This window comes from Labrus mixtus, unplaced genomic scaffold, assembly GCF_963584025.1.
Source record: "Labrus mixtus unplaced genomic scaffold, fLabMix1.1 SCAFFOLD_100, whole genome shotgun sequence".
Lineage (NCBI taxonomy): Eukaryota > Metazoa > Chordata > Actinopteri > Labriformes > Labridae > Labrus > Labrus mixtus.
Genome location: NW_026870264.1, coordinates 130,685 through 147,500, shown reverse-complemented (window position 1 = coordinate 147,500; position 16,816 = coordinate 130,685). Strand labels below are relative to the sequence as shown.

The 16,816-nt window shown below is 39.1% G+C and overlaps 2 protein-coding genes across 2 annotated transcripts in view; one reads left to right on the top strand and one right to left on the bottom strand.

Moving 5' to 3' along the window:
• The window catches only part of pdzph1 (PDZ and pleckstrin homology domains 1), a 9,323-nt gene extending 7,447 nt beyond the window's left edge, over nt 1–1,876 (top strand). Inside the window, exons 9-11 of the mRNA XM_061034052.1 lie at nt 1–122; nt 217–352; nt 1,134–1,876. The exon at nt 1–122 is cut by the window's left edge and continues 65 nt beyond it. Coding sequence (XP_060890035.1) covers nt 1–122; nt 217–352; nt 1,134–1,233 — 358 coding nt within the window. The 3' untranslated portion in view covers nt 1,234–1,876. The remainder of the gene's footprint in view (nt 123–216; nt 353–1,133) is intronic.
• A 4,464-nt stretch (nt 1,877–6,340) lies between these two features.
• Nucleotides 6,341–16,294, bottom strand: macir (macrophage immunometabolism regulator). The gene is made up of 2 exons (XM_061034064.1): nt 16,189–16,294; nt 6,341–8,188 (listed from the first exon to the last, which is right to left on the bottom strand). The coding sequence occupies exon 2, from the start codon at nt 8,182–8,184 to the stop codon at nt 7,531–7,533; it is 654 nt and encodes a 217-aa protein (XP_060890047.1). The 5' UTR covers nt 8,185–8,188; nt 16,189–16,294; the 3' UTR covers nt 6,341–7,530.
• Nucleotides 16,295–16,816: the final 522 nt, after the last annotated feature.

Below are 16,816 nucleotides of genomic sequence, written 5' to 3'. Positions count from 1 at the left end.
TGAGTGTTTGGGACTTCTTCATAAGATGGACAAGAGCAGAGACATGTGGGTGCAGCACTACTGCATCCTGAAGGACGGCTGTCTGTCTCTGTACAGCGGGATCAGAGCCACACACGCACGAGGTACACCTCTACCGTCTGTTTGCTACCTGCTGCACCACATCTCACATCTCCATGTTTAATGTTAATGCATATCATAATGACTGTGTGTCCTCAGGTGGGATCTACCTGCAGGGTTACCAGGTGAGAGAGCAGCCGTATGGATCAAAGAAATCCACCATCGAGCTGAAACCTCCGTGTGATGAGTTCAAGACGTTTTACCTGTGTGCTGAAAACCCCAACGAGAACAAACGGTGAGAAAAGTATCAGAAGAAACTTGTACAAAGATTCTGTTTGAGTTTAAGACTAAGAATTTATTTTACTAAACGAGACGAGAGCGTCCGAAGTTTAGATCAACATCACAAACAACAGGTGTGTTCATGTTGAACAGGTGTGTTCATGGAGAACAGGTGTGTTCATGTTGAACAGGTGTGTCCATGGAGAACAGGTGTGTTCATGTTGAACAGGTGTGTCCATGGAGAACAGGTGTGTCCATGTAGAACAGATGTGTTCATGTTGAACAGGTGTGTCCATGTTGAACAGGTGTGTCCATGTAGAACAGGTGTGTCCATGTTGAACAGGTGTGTCCATGGAGAACAGGTGTGTTCATGTTGAACAGGTGTGTCCATGGAGAACAGGTGTGTCCATGTAGAACAGATGTGTTCATGTTGAACAGGTGTGTCCATGTTGAACAGGTGTGTCCATGTAGAACAGGTGTGTTCATCTAGAACAGGTGTGTTCATGGAGAACAGGTGTGTCCATGTAGAACAGGTGTGTTCATCTAGAACAGGTGTGTTCATGGAGAACAGGTGTGTTCATGTTGAACAGGTGTGTTCATGTAGAACAGGTGTGTTCATGGAGAACAGGTGTGTTCATGTTGAACAGGTGTGTTCATGTAGAACAGGTGTGTTCATGGAGAACAGGTGTGTTCATGTTGAACAGGTGTGTTCATGGAGAACAGGTGTGTTCATGGAGAACAGGTGTGTTCATGGAGAACAGGTGTGTCGATGCTGATGTCTATGATGTCATCCTCAGGTGGATCATCGCTCTGAGAGCGTCCATAAAGAAGTGGCTTCCTCTCCATCAGGCCCTGCAGGACTACATGAGCCGCCTCCCAGAGGAGACCAGGATGTGACCCTCTGTCCGACCCCACCTGAAGACCACAACCACCTGAGGGTCCAGTACACCCACCTCCCCTTATATTTTGCACTTTCTGTTCACTGTAATAATTATAAATACGTTCAGAACTGTCATTTCTGTTGTTTTTCTTTGACACCCCGTCCCCGTCCCCCCTCCCCCTTCCCTCTCTCCCTCCAGCACCTTACCTGAGCTGTCAGGTGATTCTGACAGTTTGGGACTGAACATATTGTGCCATAGGCCTTTTCAAATTGAGAGTTTAATGAAACTTTGTGATGATACTTCAGCATGTTCACTTCTTCCATTTAATTTAAACTCATCCTACTTGATTCAAAGCGTGTCATATTTTTTGTTTATAATACTTTTATATTTAACGTGTTTTTCTACATTTAGAAGATGTCATATCCTGATTTTTATATACTCTCACTGTGTAACACATTTGAATGCATCGTTATGTTAGTCAATTCTGTGTTCATATCCTCCTTCTTTTGTCTGATGTTTGCACAATATTTATTATTTCTAAACTTCAGCAGACACGGCTCATCACAACACGAGCTGAATAACAGATTTATACATTTATAAACCTTAACACAACATATGATGTCATTTATACTTGTATTAAAAAAACGGAATAAAATTAACTTTGTGTCTTTCATTTTTTCTCCTGTCAACATGTTTGTTTCTGCTGTAAAGTTGGACATTTTAACATGGGGCTCTATGGGGACTGACTCACTGCAGGAGACAGACTCTAGTGGACACTGGAGGAACTGCAGCTGTAAAGTTAGACATTTTAACATGGGGCTCTATGAGGACTGACTCACTGCAGGAGACAGACTCTAGTGGACACTGGAGGAACTGCAGTTGTAAAGTTGGACATTTTAACATGGGGCTCTATGAGGACTGACTCACTGCAGGAGACAGACTCTAGTGGACACTGGAGGAACTGCAGCTGTAAAGTTAGACATTTTAACATGGGGCTCTATGGGGACTGACTCACTGCAGGAGACAGACTCTAGTGGACACTGGAGGAACTGCAGCTGTAAAGTTAGACATTTTAACATAGAGCTCTATGAGGACTGACTCACTGCAGGAGACAGACTCTAGTGGACACTGGAGGAACTGCAGCTGTAAAGTTGGACATTTTAACATGGGGCTCTATGGGGACTGACTCACTGCTATAAACAAATTAAAACGTCACATACAGACCTGATGCTCGTTCTTCGTTCTCCATTCTGCAGCTCGAGGTGTAACTGAAGCTCACATCATCTTCAGAGAAAGACGTCCATGTGTAACGCTCCACATTTCCTCATCAAATGAACACCAGTAGAAAAAGTTTCCATACACGCAGCTCCTTGTTATAAATGTGAGACGCAGAGTCTGAGAGGTGGTGTCAATCATCTTTAATCATTGAACAGTCATTGGTTACATAGTGTACATTTCTGTTTGGCTTAAGAGTGCATAAGAGTGATTCAGGTACAGAGTGAAGTGAAACAGTTTGTACACCCCCACAGTTTGACATCAAAGACTCAAAATATATCTGAATATTAAATGATTCGGATGTTTGTTAAAGTCTTGTGTCAGCCACCGTGAATTACATCTGCACTAAGAGCTGTTTGGAATGACACAACCTCCACCTGATCACAGGTTCACCGTTACATCAGAAACATCCCTTCTAACAACAACCACCTGTTTACGTAGTGTTCTCTCTCTGTGTGTGTGTGTGTATGTGTGTGTGTGTGTGTGTGTGTGTGAGAGAGACACCTGCACATGTGCAGAAACCCTAAATCCTGCTAACATGAACTAAATAATAACAGTAAATACTCTAAACCAAGTGAGCATCATGAAAACATTTAATGGCACTTGAACGGTTACTTCTACCTGACATGACACGTTTGAGAACTACATTTCCAACCGTCTGCAGGTCAGAGCTCACACAAGTTTAAATTCAACACAGGCCGACTGTAAACGTCCACAAACGCTGTCCAGAACGAGAATGAGATCAGAGTGAGTCTCAAACATGAACACACACTGAACACAAGTTTCCGCTTCCGCTGATCACACAAAGGAAGTGAAGCTCCAAAGTCTGCATGAAGAAGAACTGAGTCATGTGTTTCCTCACACAGCTGTCTGATATTTAGGTGTTTTATAAATGATAACAGGCGCTCTGCAGGGGGCGCGGTGATTCACTCTTTACCTTTCATAGTCGTATTTCAATATGATGTAATTTCATTAAATAATGTTACGATCAATGGATAATTTAATATTACTTCATGTTTTTCATTTAGATTGAACAATGCATACACCTGTTCTACGTCTTAAATAATATATATATATATTTGAATCTAACACAGACTATGGTCCATTCAAATCGTCAACACCGATATTTCATTCAGAGTTTCAGCCCGTCTGTGAAGGATTGAAACTTTTCAGACTCTCTCAGGTTGGTTAAAAAACATTTTTCTCAGTTACATATTAAAACATTTTACTCAGATTGGTTGAGAATCTACAAAAGGGAAAAAAAGTCTCCAAAGTCAGGAAAAGTTCAACACAGAAGACGTCGATGTCAAGATGCTAAGATAATAATAATATTAAACTGCTGCAGTGAAAAAGAAAACAGACAAAATAGATCTGTCTTTAAAGCTGCTCATCAGTCTGCTGTTAAACTAGAGGGGTGTACAGATCTGTAGTGTGCACATGGCTTTCATTATGTACAAATTACTGCAGTGTTAGATTTATGCAGTGTTACAGATAACTGCAGTGTTACAGATAACTGTAGTGTTAAGGATTACTGCAGTGTTACAGATAACTGCAGTGTTAGAGTACTGCAGTGTTACAGATAACTGCAGGGTTAGATTACTGCAGTGTTACAGATAACTGCAGTGTTAGATTACTGCAGTGTTAGATTTCTGCAGTGTTAGATTACTGCAGTGTTACAGATAACTGTAGTGTTAGGGATTACTGCAGTGTTACAGATTACTGCAGTGTTAGCTAACTGCAGTGTTAGATTACTGCAGTGTTACAGATAACTGCAGTGTTTCACATGACTGCAGTGTTAGATTACTGCAGAGTTACAGATAACTGCAGTGTTAGATTACTGCAGAGTAACAGATAACTGCAGTGTTAAGGATTACTGCAGTGTTAGATTTCTGCAGTGTTGGATTACTGTAGTGTCACAGATAACTGCAGTGTTAGATTACTGCAGTGTTATAGATAACTGTAGTGTTAAGGATTACTGCAGTGTTAGATTACTGCAGTGTTACAGATAACTGCAGTGTTAGATTAATGCAGTGTTACAGATAACTGCAGTGTTACAGATAACTGTAGTGTTAAGGATTACTGCAGTATTACAGATAACTGCAGTGTTAGATTACTGCAGTGTTAGATTACTGCAGTATTACAGATAACTGCAGTGTTACAGATAACTGCAGTGTTTCACATGACTGCAGTGTTAGATTACTGCAGAGTTACAGATAACTGCAGTGTTAGATTACTGCAGAGTTACAGATAACTGCAGTGTTAGATTACTGCAGAGTTACAGATAACTGCAGTGTTTCACATGACTGCAGTGTTAGATTACTGCAGTGTTACAGATTACTGCAGTGTTAGATTACTGCAGAGTTACAGATAACTGCAGTGTTTCACATGACTGCAGTGTTAGATTACTGCAGTGTTACAGATAACTGCAGTGTTAGATTACTGCAGTGTTACAGATAACTGCAGTGTTTCACATGACTGCAGTGTTAGATTACTGCAGTGTTACAGATAACTGCAGTATTAGATTACTGCAGTGTTAGATTACTGAAGTGTAACAGATTACTGCAGTGTTAGATTTCTGCAGTGTTTCAGATTATTGCAGTGTAACAGATTATTAGTGTTACAGATTACTGCTTGTTAGATTACTGCAGTGTAACAAATTACTGCAGTGTCCGATTACTGCAGTGTCCGATTACTGCAGTGTCCGATTACTGCAATGTTCGATTACTGCAGTGATACAGATTTCTGCAGTGTTCGATTACTGCAGTGTCCGATTACTGCAGTGTCCGATTACTGCAATGTTCGATTACTGCAGTGATACAGATTTCTGCAGTGTTACATTACTGCAGTGTTACATATTACTGCAGTGTTACAGATTACTGCAGTGTTAGATTACTGCAGTGTTACATATTACTGCAGTGTTACAGATTACTGCAGTGTTAGATTACTGCAGTGTCAGATTACTGCAGTGTTAGATTACTGCAGTGTTATATTAATGCAGTGTTACAGATTTCTGCAGTGTTACAGATTACTGCAGGGGTGTATTAGTGCAGTGTTAGATTACTGCAGTGTTACAGACTACTGCAGTGTTAGATTACTGCAGTGTTATATTAATGCAGTGTTACAGATTTCTGCAGTGTTACAGATTACTGCAGTGTTAGATTACTGCAGTGTTACATATTACTGCAGTATTAGATTACTGCAGTGTTACAGATTACTGCAGTGTTAGATTACTGCAGTGTTATATTAATGCAGTGTTACAGATTTCTGCAGTGTTACAGATTACTGCAGTGTTAGATTACTGCAGTGTTACAGATTACTGCAGTATTACAGATTACTGCAGTGTTAGATTACTGCAGTGTTACAGATTACTGCAGTGTTAGATTACTGCAGTGTTACAGATTACTGCAGTGTTAGATTACTGCAGTGTTACAGATTACTGCAGTGTTAGATTACTGCAGAGTTAAAGATCAGTGTTAGTAAATGTCCAACAGTTTATCATCTGCAAAAAGTATGAACAGAAACACACTAATGACCAGCTGGGAAATGAACATACACACTTTGTTAGATGTCACACAGTCTGTACACACTGCTGTGCAATCACAGGCAACACACAAAATGCTAATGTGTGTTTTTTCTAAGTGACCAGATTCCAACATAATTACCAACAAATAGATGTTTAAAAGACTGAGGTCGTATTTTTCAGATCTGCATGTGATCAGCCTGCAGGTGAAACTTCACTGTTTGATAGTTTCCAGTCTACACACTTGCAAATAACCTAAGTGTCAAATCTGGATCCAGTACTGTGTAAACCTTAACCAGTAAAACTGTGAATGAAAACCATTAAGTCAAACTTTTTATCCAGTTTTATTGTAATTCATAGTATTCTTAATGTGTTAATTAGCTTGTCTTACACAGGTGTTAATTCTGAATCTAACAAAATGTTGAACAAAATGTCTGCCAGCTCAAAGATTCTCGCTCATCAGAAAAAAACAGACAGGAAAATGACCCAAAGTCCACCAACACGGAGACAGAGATACGAGTATATGTGAAGAGTTGGATATATTCATTGGTCAATATTGATCCAAGTCAGGTGATGCTTCTTGTGCAATTAAGTGTGAGAGGAGAGAGTGTGGATTCTGGGTGAAATCGAACACAAACTTTCAGCTGTGGGCAGAGACAAAGAAAGTCCAACGAGTCCGTCTGTGGGAAACTTTCTGCCCCTCTCTCTTCTCTCTGCCTAAAACATCACTAACTATTCAAACAGGGAAGAAGAACCACGGAAACATGACATTTTAAAGAGCAAAGAGATGACCTTAGTATCAGTATAGACGCAGTGAACAGGTGTTTTCAAACCTGAAATCCTCAGAGTCCTCACAATAACAGAGTTTTAAATCAGACGTGTGGATTCAGACGTCACCCTGGCTTCACACCGCTGTGTTCAGGAACATTTTAAGGCTAAAGCTGTTACACAGGGTTTAAAGATGGAGGCTGTCTGTTCAAAGAAACAGAAAAAAAGGAGGCGGGTTCTCCAACTGGAGCTGAGAGAACGTTCCTCTTGTTTACAGAGTCTGAACGTTCAGATGGACTTAAAATAGAGCAGTGACGATGATGATGATGATGATGATGATGAAGATGATCTTCATTGAAATAAGACGTTTAAACACCCTGTTGTATGACCCAACAGTTCATCTATAATTCAACTGACAGTGATGAGATCAGAGCAGGTTCAGTCTGTGATATGTGCTTCTGTAAACACACCTGTGTACACACACACACACACACACGCACACGCACACACACACACACACACAGTAACATGTTCACCTGTTATTGCTAAATTTAAATGATTCACATTATCTAACCCCTCTCCCGACTCGATAATAATCTAACAGGATTATCAGATCATCTCTGCTGTTATCTGAGGAGAGAGAGAGCGAGAGAGAGAGAGAGAGAGAGAGAGAGAGAGAGAGAGAGAGAGGGAGGGAGCAGGAAATAGCACCTAATCCCTGGGGGGAGGGGGCAGGTGTCTAAATCAGCTTCAAGTCTTGTTCCTGGTAAACACTCGCTCCCCCCTCAGGGTGAGGTGCTGCAGCTGGTGCTGTAACCCGTCTGTGTCTGACGAGTCCTTCAGACTCAGTCTGTCCAGATTCAGGTAGTCCAGGGACTTGGACTGGGCCCTCTTCCCTTTCAGCAGGCAGAGGGGGAGTGGGGCGTGCAGACCCCTCCCTGTTTCTCCATGGCCTGGGGGTCTGAGGAAGGTCTCACAGGAGCTGGGCATGCGTCTCCTCCTGCGTCCCCCAGAGGCCGGTATGTCATACGGCTGGTAGTATCGCGTCTTTCCTTTAAAGACTCGGGAGGACCGGTGGACTGACAGGTCCACAGACTTGGGGAGGGGGGTCTGCACTGTTCCGGACAATGACTCTGAGACTGGACTCTTCTCAGGACCCCCCTCCGACCATCTGTGGGCCAGTTTGAGCAGCTCCTCCCCTGTGGTGAAGCCCACCAGGTAGTTGGAGTCCATGTGCAGGATGTGATACCCGGACACGGTGCCCCTGATGGGGGAACAGGGGGTGCTGGCACAGCGGGGTCTCTCTGGTTCTGGTTTCAGGGTGGCTTTGATCTCAGCAGCAGGGAGGATGGAGACATGAGCCCGAGACCCCTCGCTGACATCCATCTCCATCCTGATAGACATCCCCCTGACAGAGAGGGGGGGACACCATGTCAGTTTATAGAGGTCACTACAGCTGAGCACACACAAACAGTTCATGTTGGTGTGTGCTGTCTAACTTTCAGTCAAGCTAACAACAAGCTACAATAAGAGCTGGAGCTGAGGCGGGTTTTAACCGTTACACCGCGCCCACCTGTCAATCAGGTCAGCTACAAGCCTTATTGTGAATAACTCTTATCCTTCATCAAATCAAAACTGATGAGTCAAAACATTCACCCCCCGTACAATGTGTGTCCATCGAGACATGAGCTAATCACACCTATTTGGTTTTTTGAACCAGGCTGTAAACATGTTAATCTCTGCTGTAAAAACAGGCTTTTTAGAATGGGTGTGTATGTGACTTCCTGTGCTTCTGCAGCCAGCCTCTATTGGACACTCCAGGAACAATAGCAGCTCTAACTGTAACATGAACAGATCTGACTGTAACATGAACAGATCTGACTGTAACATGAACAGATCTGACAGTACAATATAAACAGATCTGACTGTAACATGAACAGATCTGACAGTACAATATAAACAGATCTGACTGTAACATGAACAGATCTGACTGTAACATAAACAGATCTGACAGTACAATATAAACAGATCTGACTGTAACATGAACAGATCTGACTGTAACATAAACAGATCTGACTGTAACATGAACAGATCTGACTGTAACATGAACAGATCTGACTGTAACATAAACAGATCTGACTGTATAACATAAACAGATCTGACTGTAACATGAACAGATCTGACTGTACAATATAAACAGATCTGACTGTAATATAAACAGATCTGACTGTAACATGAACAGATCTGACTGTATACCATGAACAGATCTGACTGTATAATATAAACAGATCTGACTGTATAACATGAACAGATCTGACTGTAACATGAACAGATCTGACTGTAACATGAATAGATCTGACTGTAACATAAACAGATCTGACTGTAACATGAACAGATCTGACTGTATAACATGAACAGGTCTGACTGTAACATGAACAGATCTGACTGTATAATATAAACAGATCTGACTGTATAACATGAACAGATCTGACTGTAACATGAACAGATCTGACTGTAACATGAATAGATCTGACTGCAACATAAACAGATCTGACTGTAACATGAACAGATCTGACTGTATAACATGAACAGGTCTGACTGTAACATGAACAGATCTGACTGTATAATATAAACAGATCTGACTGTAACATGAACAGATCTGACTGTAACATGAACAGATCTGACTGTACAACATGAACAGATCTGACTGTAACATGAACAGATCTGACTGTATAACATGAACAGATCTGACTGTATAACATGAAAAGATCTGACTGTAACATGAACAGATCTGACTGTAACATGAACAGATCTGACTGTATATACATGAACAGATCTGACTGTAACATGAACATTTGACTGTAACATGAACATCTGACTGTAACATGAACATCTGACTGTAACATAAACAGATCTGACTGTAACATGAACAGATCTGACTGTATAACATGAACAGATCTGACTGTATAACATGAACAGATCTGACTGTGACATAAACAGATCTGACTGTAACATGAACAGATCTGACTGTAACATAAACAGATCTGACTGTATAACATGAACAGATCTGACTGTAACATAAACAGATCTGACTGTAACATGAACAGATCTGACTGTAACATGAACAGATCTGACAGTACAATATAAACAGATCTGACTGTAACATGAACAGATCTGACAGTACAATATAAACAGATCTGACTGTAACATGAACAGATCTGACTGTAACATAAACAGATCTGACAGTACAATATAAACAGATCTGACTGTAACATGAACAGATCTGACTGTAACATAAACAGATCTGACTGTAACATGAACAGATCTGACTGTAACATGAACAGATCTGACTGTAACATAAACAGATCTGACTGTATAACATAAACAGATCTGACTGTAACATGAACAGATCTGACTGTATAATATAAACAGATCTGACTGTAATATAAACAGATCTGACTGTAACATGAACAGATCTGACTGTATACCATGAACAGATCTGACTGTATAATATAAACAGATCTGACTGTATAACATGAACAGATCTGACTGTAACATGAACAGATCTGACTGTAACATGAATAGATCTGACTGTAACATAAACAGATCTGACTGTAACATGAACAGATCTGACTGTATAACATGAACAGGTCTGACTGTAACATGAACAGATCTGACTGTATAATATAAACAGATCTGACTGTATAACATGAACAGATCTGACTGTAACATGAACAGATCTGACTGTAACATGAATAGATCTGACTGCAACATAAACAGATCTGACTGTAACATGAACAGATCTGACTGTATAACATGAACAGGTCTGACTGTAACATGAACAGATCTGACTGTATAATATAAACAGATCTGACTGTAACATGAACAGATCTGACTGTAACATGAACAGATCTGACTGTACAACATGAACAGATCTGACTGTAACATGAACAGATCTGACTGTAACATGAACAGATCTGACTGTAACATGAACAGATCTGACTGTATATACATGAACAGATCTGACTGTAACATGAACATTTGACTGTAACATGAACATCTGACTGTAACATGAACATCTGACTGTAACATAAACAGATCTGACTGTAACATGAACAGATCTGACTGTATAACATGAACAGATCTGACTGTATAACATGAACAGATCTGACTGTGACAAAAACAGATCTGACTGTAACATGAACAGATCTGACTGTAACATAAACAGATCTGACTGTATAACATGAACAGATCTGACTGTAACATAAACAGATCTGACTGTAACATAAACAGATCTGACTGTAACATGAACAGGTCTGACTGTAACATGAACAGATCTGACTGTATAATATGAACAGATCTGACTGTAACATGAATAGATCTGACTGTAACATGAACAGATCTGACTGTAACATGAACAGATCTGACTGTAACATGATCAGATCTGACTGTAACATGAACAGATCTGACTGTATAACATAAACAGATCTGACTGTAACATGAACAGATCTGACTGTATAATATAAACAGATCTGACTGTAACATGAACAGATCTGACTGTAACATGAACAGGTCTGACTGTAACATGAACAGATCTGACTGTATAATATGAACAGATCTGACTGTAACATGAATAGATCTGACTGTAACATGAACAGATCTGACTGTATAACATGAACAGATCTGACTGTAACATAAACAGATCTGACTGTAACATGAACAGATCTGACTGTAACATAAACAGATCTGACTGTAACATGAACAGATCTGACTGTATAACATGAACAGATCTGACTGTAACATGAACAGATCTGACTGTAACATGATCAGATCTGACTGTAACACGAACAGATCTGACTGTATAACATAAACAGATCTGACTGTAATATAAACAGATCTGACTGTAACATAAACAGATCTGACTGTAACATAAACAGATCTGACTGTATAATATAAACAGATCTGACTGTATAACATGAACAGATCTGACTGTAACATGAACAGATCTGACTGTATAATATAAACAGATCTGACTGTAATATAAACAGATCTGACTGTAATATAAACAGATCTGACTGTAACATAAACAGATCTGACTGTATAATATAAACAGATCTGACTGTATAACATGAACAGATCTGACTGTAACATGAACAGATCTGACTGTAACATGAACAGATTTGACTGTATAATATAAACAGATCTGACTGTAATATAAACAGATCTGACTGTATAACATGAACAGATCTGACTGTATAATATAAACAGATCTGACTGTAACATGAACAGATCTGACTGTATAATATAAACAGATCTGACTGTAATATAAACAGATCTGACTGTATAATATAAATAGATCTGACTGTAACATGAACAGATCTGACTGTAACATGAACAGATCTGACTGTATAACATGAACAGATCTGACTGTAACATGAACAGATCTGACTGTAACATGAACAGAGCTGACTGTATAACATGAACAGATCTGACTGTAATATAAACAGATCTGACTGTATAACATGAACAGATCTGACTGTAACATGAACAGAGCTGACTGTATAACATGAACAGATCTGACTGGAATATAAACAGATCTGACTGTAACATAAACAGATCTGACTGTATAACATAAACAGATCTGACTGTAACATGAACAGATCTGACTGTAACATGAACAGATCTGACTGTATATACATGAACAGATCTGACTGTAACATGAACATTTGACTGTAACATGAACATCTGACTGTAACATGAACATCTGACTGTAACATGAACAGATCTGACTGTATAACATGAACAGATCTGACTGTATAACATGAACAGATCTGACTGTGACATAAACAGATCTGACTGTAACATGAACAGATCTGACTGTAACATGAACAGATCTGACTGTAACATAAACAGATCTGACTGTATAACATGAACAGATCTGACTGTAACATAAACAGATCTGACTGTAACATGAACAGATCTGACTGTAACATGAATAGATCTGACTGTAACATGAACAGATCTGACTGTATAACATGAACAGGTCTGACTGTAACATAAACAGATTTGACTGTATAACATGAACAGATCTGACTGTAACATGAACAGATCTGACTGTAACATGATCAGATCTGACTGTAAAATAAACAGATCTGACTGTATAACATAAACAGATCTGACTGTAATATAAACAGATCTGACTGTATAACATGAACAGATCTGACTGTAACATAAACAGATCTGACTGTAACATGAACAGATCTGACTGTAACATAAACAGATCTGACTGTAACATGAATAGATCTGACTGTATAACATGAACAGGTCTGACTGTAATATAAACAGATCTGACTGTAACATAAACAGATCTGACTGTATAACATAAACAGATCTGACTGTAACATAAACAGATCTGACTGTAACATGAATAGATCTGACTGTAACATAAACAGATCTGACTGTAACATGAACAGATTTGACTGTATAATATAAACAGATCTGACTGTAATATAAACAGATCTGACTGTATAATATAAACAGATCTGACTGTATAACATGAACAGATCTGACTGTAACATAAACAGATCTGACTGTAACATGATCAGATCTGACTGTAACATGAACAGATCTGACTGTATAACATAAACAGATCTGACTGTAACATGAACAGATCTGACTGTATAATATAAACAGATCTGACTGCAACATGAACAGATCTGACTGTAACATGAACAGATCTGACTGTATAATATGAACAGATCTGACTGTAACATGAACAGATCTGACTGTAACATGAACAGATCTGACTGTACAACATGAACAGATCTGACTGTAACATGAACAGATCTGACTGTATAACATGAACAGATCTGACTGTAACATAAACAGATCTGACTGTAACATGAACAGATCTGACTGTATAACATGAACAGATCTGACTGTAACATGAACAGATCTGACTGTAACATGATCAGATCTGACTGTAACACGAACAGATCTGACTGTATAACATAAACAGATCTGACTGTAATATAAACAGATCTGACTGTAACATAAACAGATCTGACTGTAATATAAACAGATCTGACTGTATAACATGAACAGATCTGACTGTAATATAAACAGATCTGACTGTAAGATAAACAGATCTGACTGTAACATAAACAGATCTGACTGTAATATGAACAGATCTGACTGTATAATATAAACAGATCTGACTGTAATATAAACAGATCTGACTGTATAATATAAACAGATCTGACTGTAATATAAACAGATCTGACTGTAACATAAACAGATCTGACTGTATAATATAAACAGATCTGACTGTAATATGAACAGATCTGACTGTAACATAAACAGATCTGACTGTAACATGAACAGATCTGACTGTAACATGAACAGAGCTGACTGTATAACATGAACAGATCTGACTGTAATATAAACAGATCTGACTGTAACATGATCAGATCTGACTGTAACATGAACAGAGCTGACTGTATAACATGAACAGATCTGACTGTAATATAAACAGATCTGACTGTATAACATGAACAGATCTGACTGTAACATGAACAGATCTGACTGTATAATATAAACAGATCTGACTGTATAACATGAACAGATCTGACTGTATAATATAAACAGATCTGACTGTATAACATGAACAGATCTGACTGTAAGATAAACAGATCTGACTGTATAACATGAACAGATCTGACTGTAATATAAACAACTGGCTGTAACATGAACATCTGACTGTATAACATGAACAGATCTGACTGTAACATGAACAGATCTGACTGTATAACATGAACAGATCTGACTGTAACATGAACAGATCTGACTGTAACATAAACAGATCTGACTGTAACATGAACAGATCTGACTGTATAATATGAACAGATCTGACTGTAATATAAACAGATCTGACTGTATAACATGAACAGATCTGACTGTAACATGAACAGATCTGACTGTATAATATAAACAGATCTGACTGTATAACATGAACAGATCTGACTGTAACATGAACAGATCTGACTGTATAATATGAACAGATCTGACTGTATAACATGAACAGATCTGACTGTAACATGAACAGATCTGACTGTAACATAAACAGATCTGACTGTAACATGAACAGATCTGACTGTATAATATGAACAGATCTGACTGTAACATGAACAGATCTGACTGTATATGAACAGATCTGACTGTAATATAAACAGATCTGACTGTAACATAAACAGATCTGACTGTATAACATGAACAGATCTGACTGTAATATAAACAGATCTGACTGTATAACATGAACAGATCTGACTGTAACATAAACAGATCTGACTGTATAACATGAACAGATCTGACTGTATAATATGAACAGATCTGACTGTAACATGAACAGATCTGACTGTAATACAAACAGATCTGACTGTATAACATGAACAGATCTGACTGTAACATGAACAGATCTGACTGTATATGAACAGATCTGACTGTAATATAAACAGATCTGACTGTAACATAAACAGATCTGACTGTATAACATGAACAGATCTGACTGTAATATAAACAGATCTGACTGTATAACATGAACAGATTTGACTGTAACATGAACAGATCTGACTGTAACATGAACAGATCTGACTGTATAATATAAACAGATCTGACTGTAATATAAACAGATCTGACTGTAACATGAACAGATCTGACTGTAACATAAACAGATCTGACTGTAACATGAACAGATCTGACTGTATAGCATGGAGCAGCTAACATAATGAACACAGGCTGGACTACAGACAGGAAGGACGCCATGCAGGGCCGAGCCGAGCCAAGCCGAGTTATAGAGACAAACCTTCCTGATTATTAACCTCTCCACACACAGATAAACGTGATTCTTCTGCTGCTTTAAACAACAGTCTGTTTAATGTGACTGTTACACACACACACACACACACAGAGAGAGAGAGAGAGAGAGAGAGAGAGAGAGAGAGAGAGGGGAGGTGTTCAGAGTAAAGATGGCTGATAGAGACACAGGCCGGATTCATCCTGAGCATCCTGCTGTGTGTGTGTGTGTGTGTGTGTGTGTGTGTGTGTGTGTGTGTGTGTGTGCGCGTGCGTGCGTGTGTGTGTGTGATGATGGAGAGCACCGTTACCTCAAATGAAATCATCGAAACATCATATGGATAATTAGATTATTAGATAATTAGATATTTAGATGATTAACTGAACGAGCCTTCGCTCATTTCTAAACCGTCTGTCTCTCTCTCTGATCGGACCTCACACTCAGGATCAACACCTGACCGACTCGATCATCGATCAGACGTTTTGATTGGTTAATCACCCCCCAGTGCCCGCGATTAAATCAATTCTGCGTGAATAAAAAGAGAAAGAAAGAGAAACCTGTTAGTGCGCGGAGTATCTGTCGCTCCTCTCTCAGTCTGCAGCTCTCACTGACAGAAACCCATCGACCTGCAGCTCCTCTCCTCCGCCAACAGGAGGCGCCAACACATCCGCTCTGACCTCACGCACAATCACTCATATTACAGTCTTTACGGTACTTTCTGTGAAGACGCAGCAGTGAACCTGAGCACTTCCGTGTACTTACCAAAATACATTTCAGCCTTTACTCAGGGGACACTAACTACTGACGACTGTTGTTCTGTTGACTGTTGACGAAAAATGTTCTAAAAAAAACAAAAACAAGGACACATAAAGAGCATATATATATATTTATATTTTCAGGGTTTTAATAATTCATACTTGTATTGATCACTCTGTCTAGTGAACATGCTACACAAACATAGGCCGAAATACACACACGCACGAACAGGATTGATTTCATGTTCTGTGTCTTTGAGAAAAGTTAGAAAATAACTACTAAATCTACAATTTATGAACAAAGTAATCGTGAATGAATCCAGACAGAAAGAAAGTTGATCTCTGTTTCTTTGTCTCATTTTAAGGTCGCTGTCTGTGGCCGACGCTCTTCCTCTTTCTTTTTATCTTCCAGATGAACTTTGGTTTTCAG

Coding starts and splice junctions, on each gene's coding strand:
- macir (XM_061034064.1), bottom strand. CDS start 8,184: ATGTCTATCAGGATGGAGATGGATGTCAGCGAGGGGTCTCGGGCTCAT.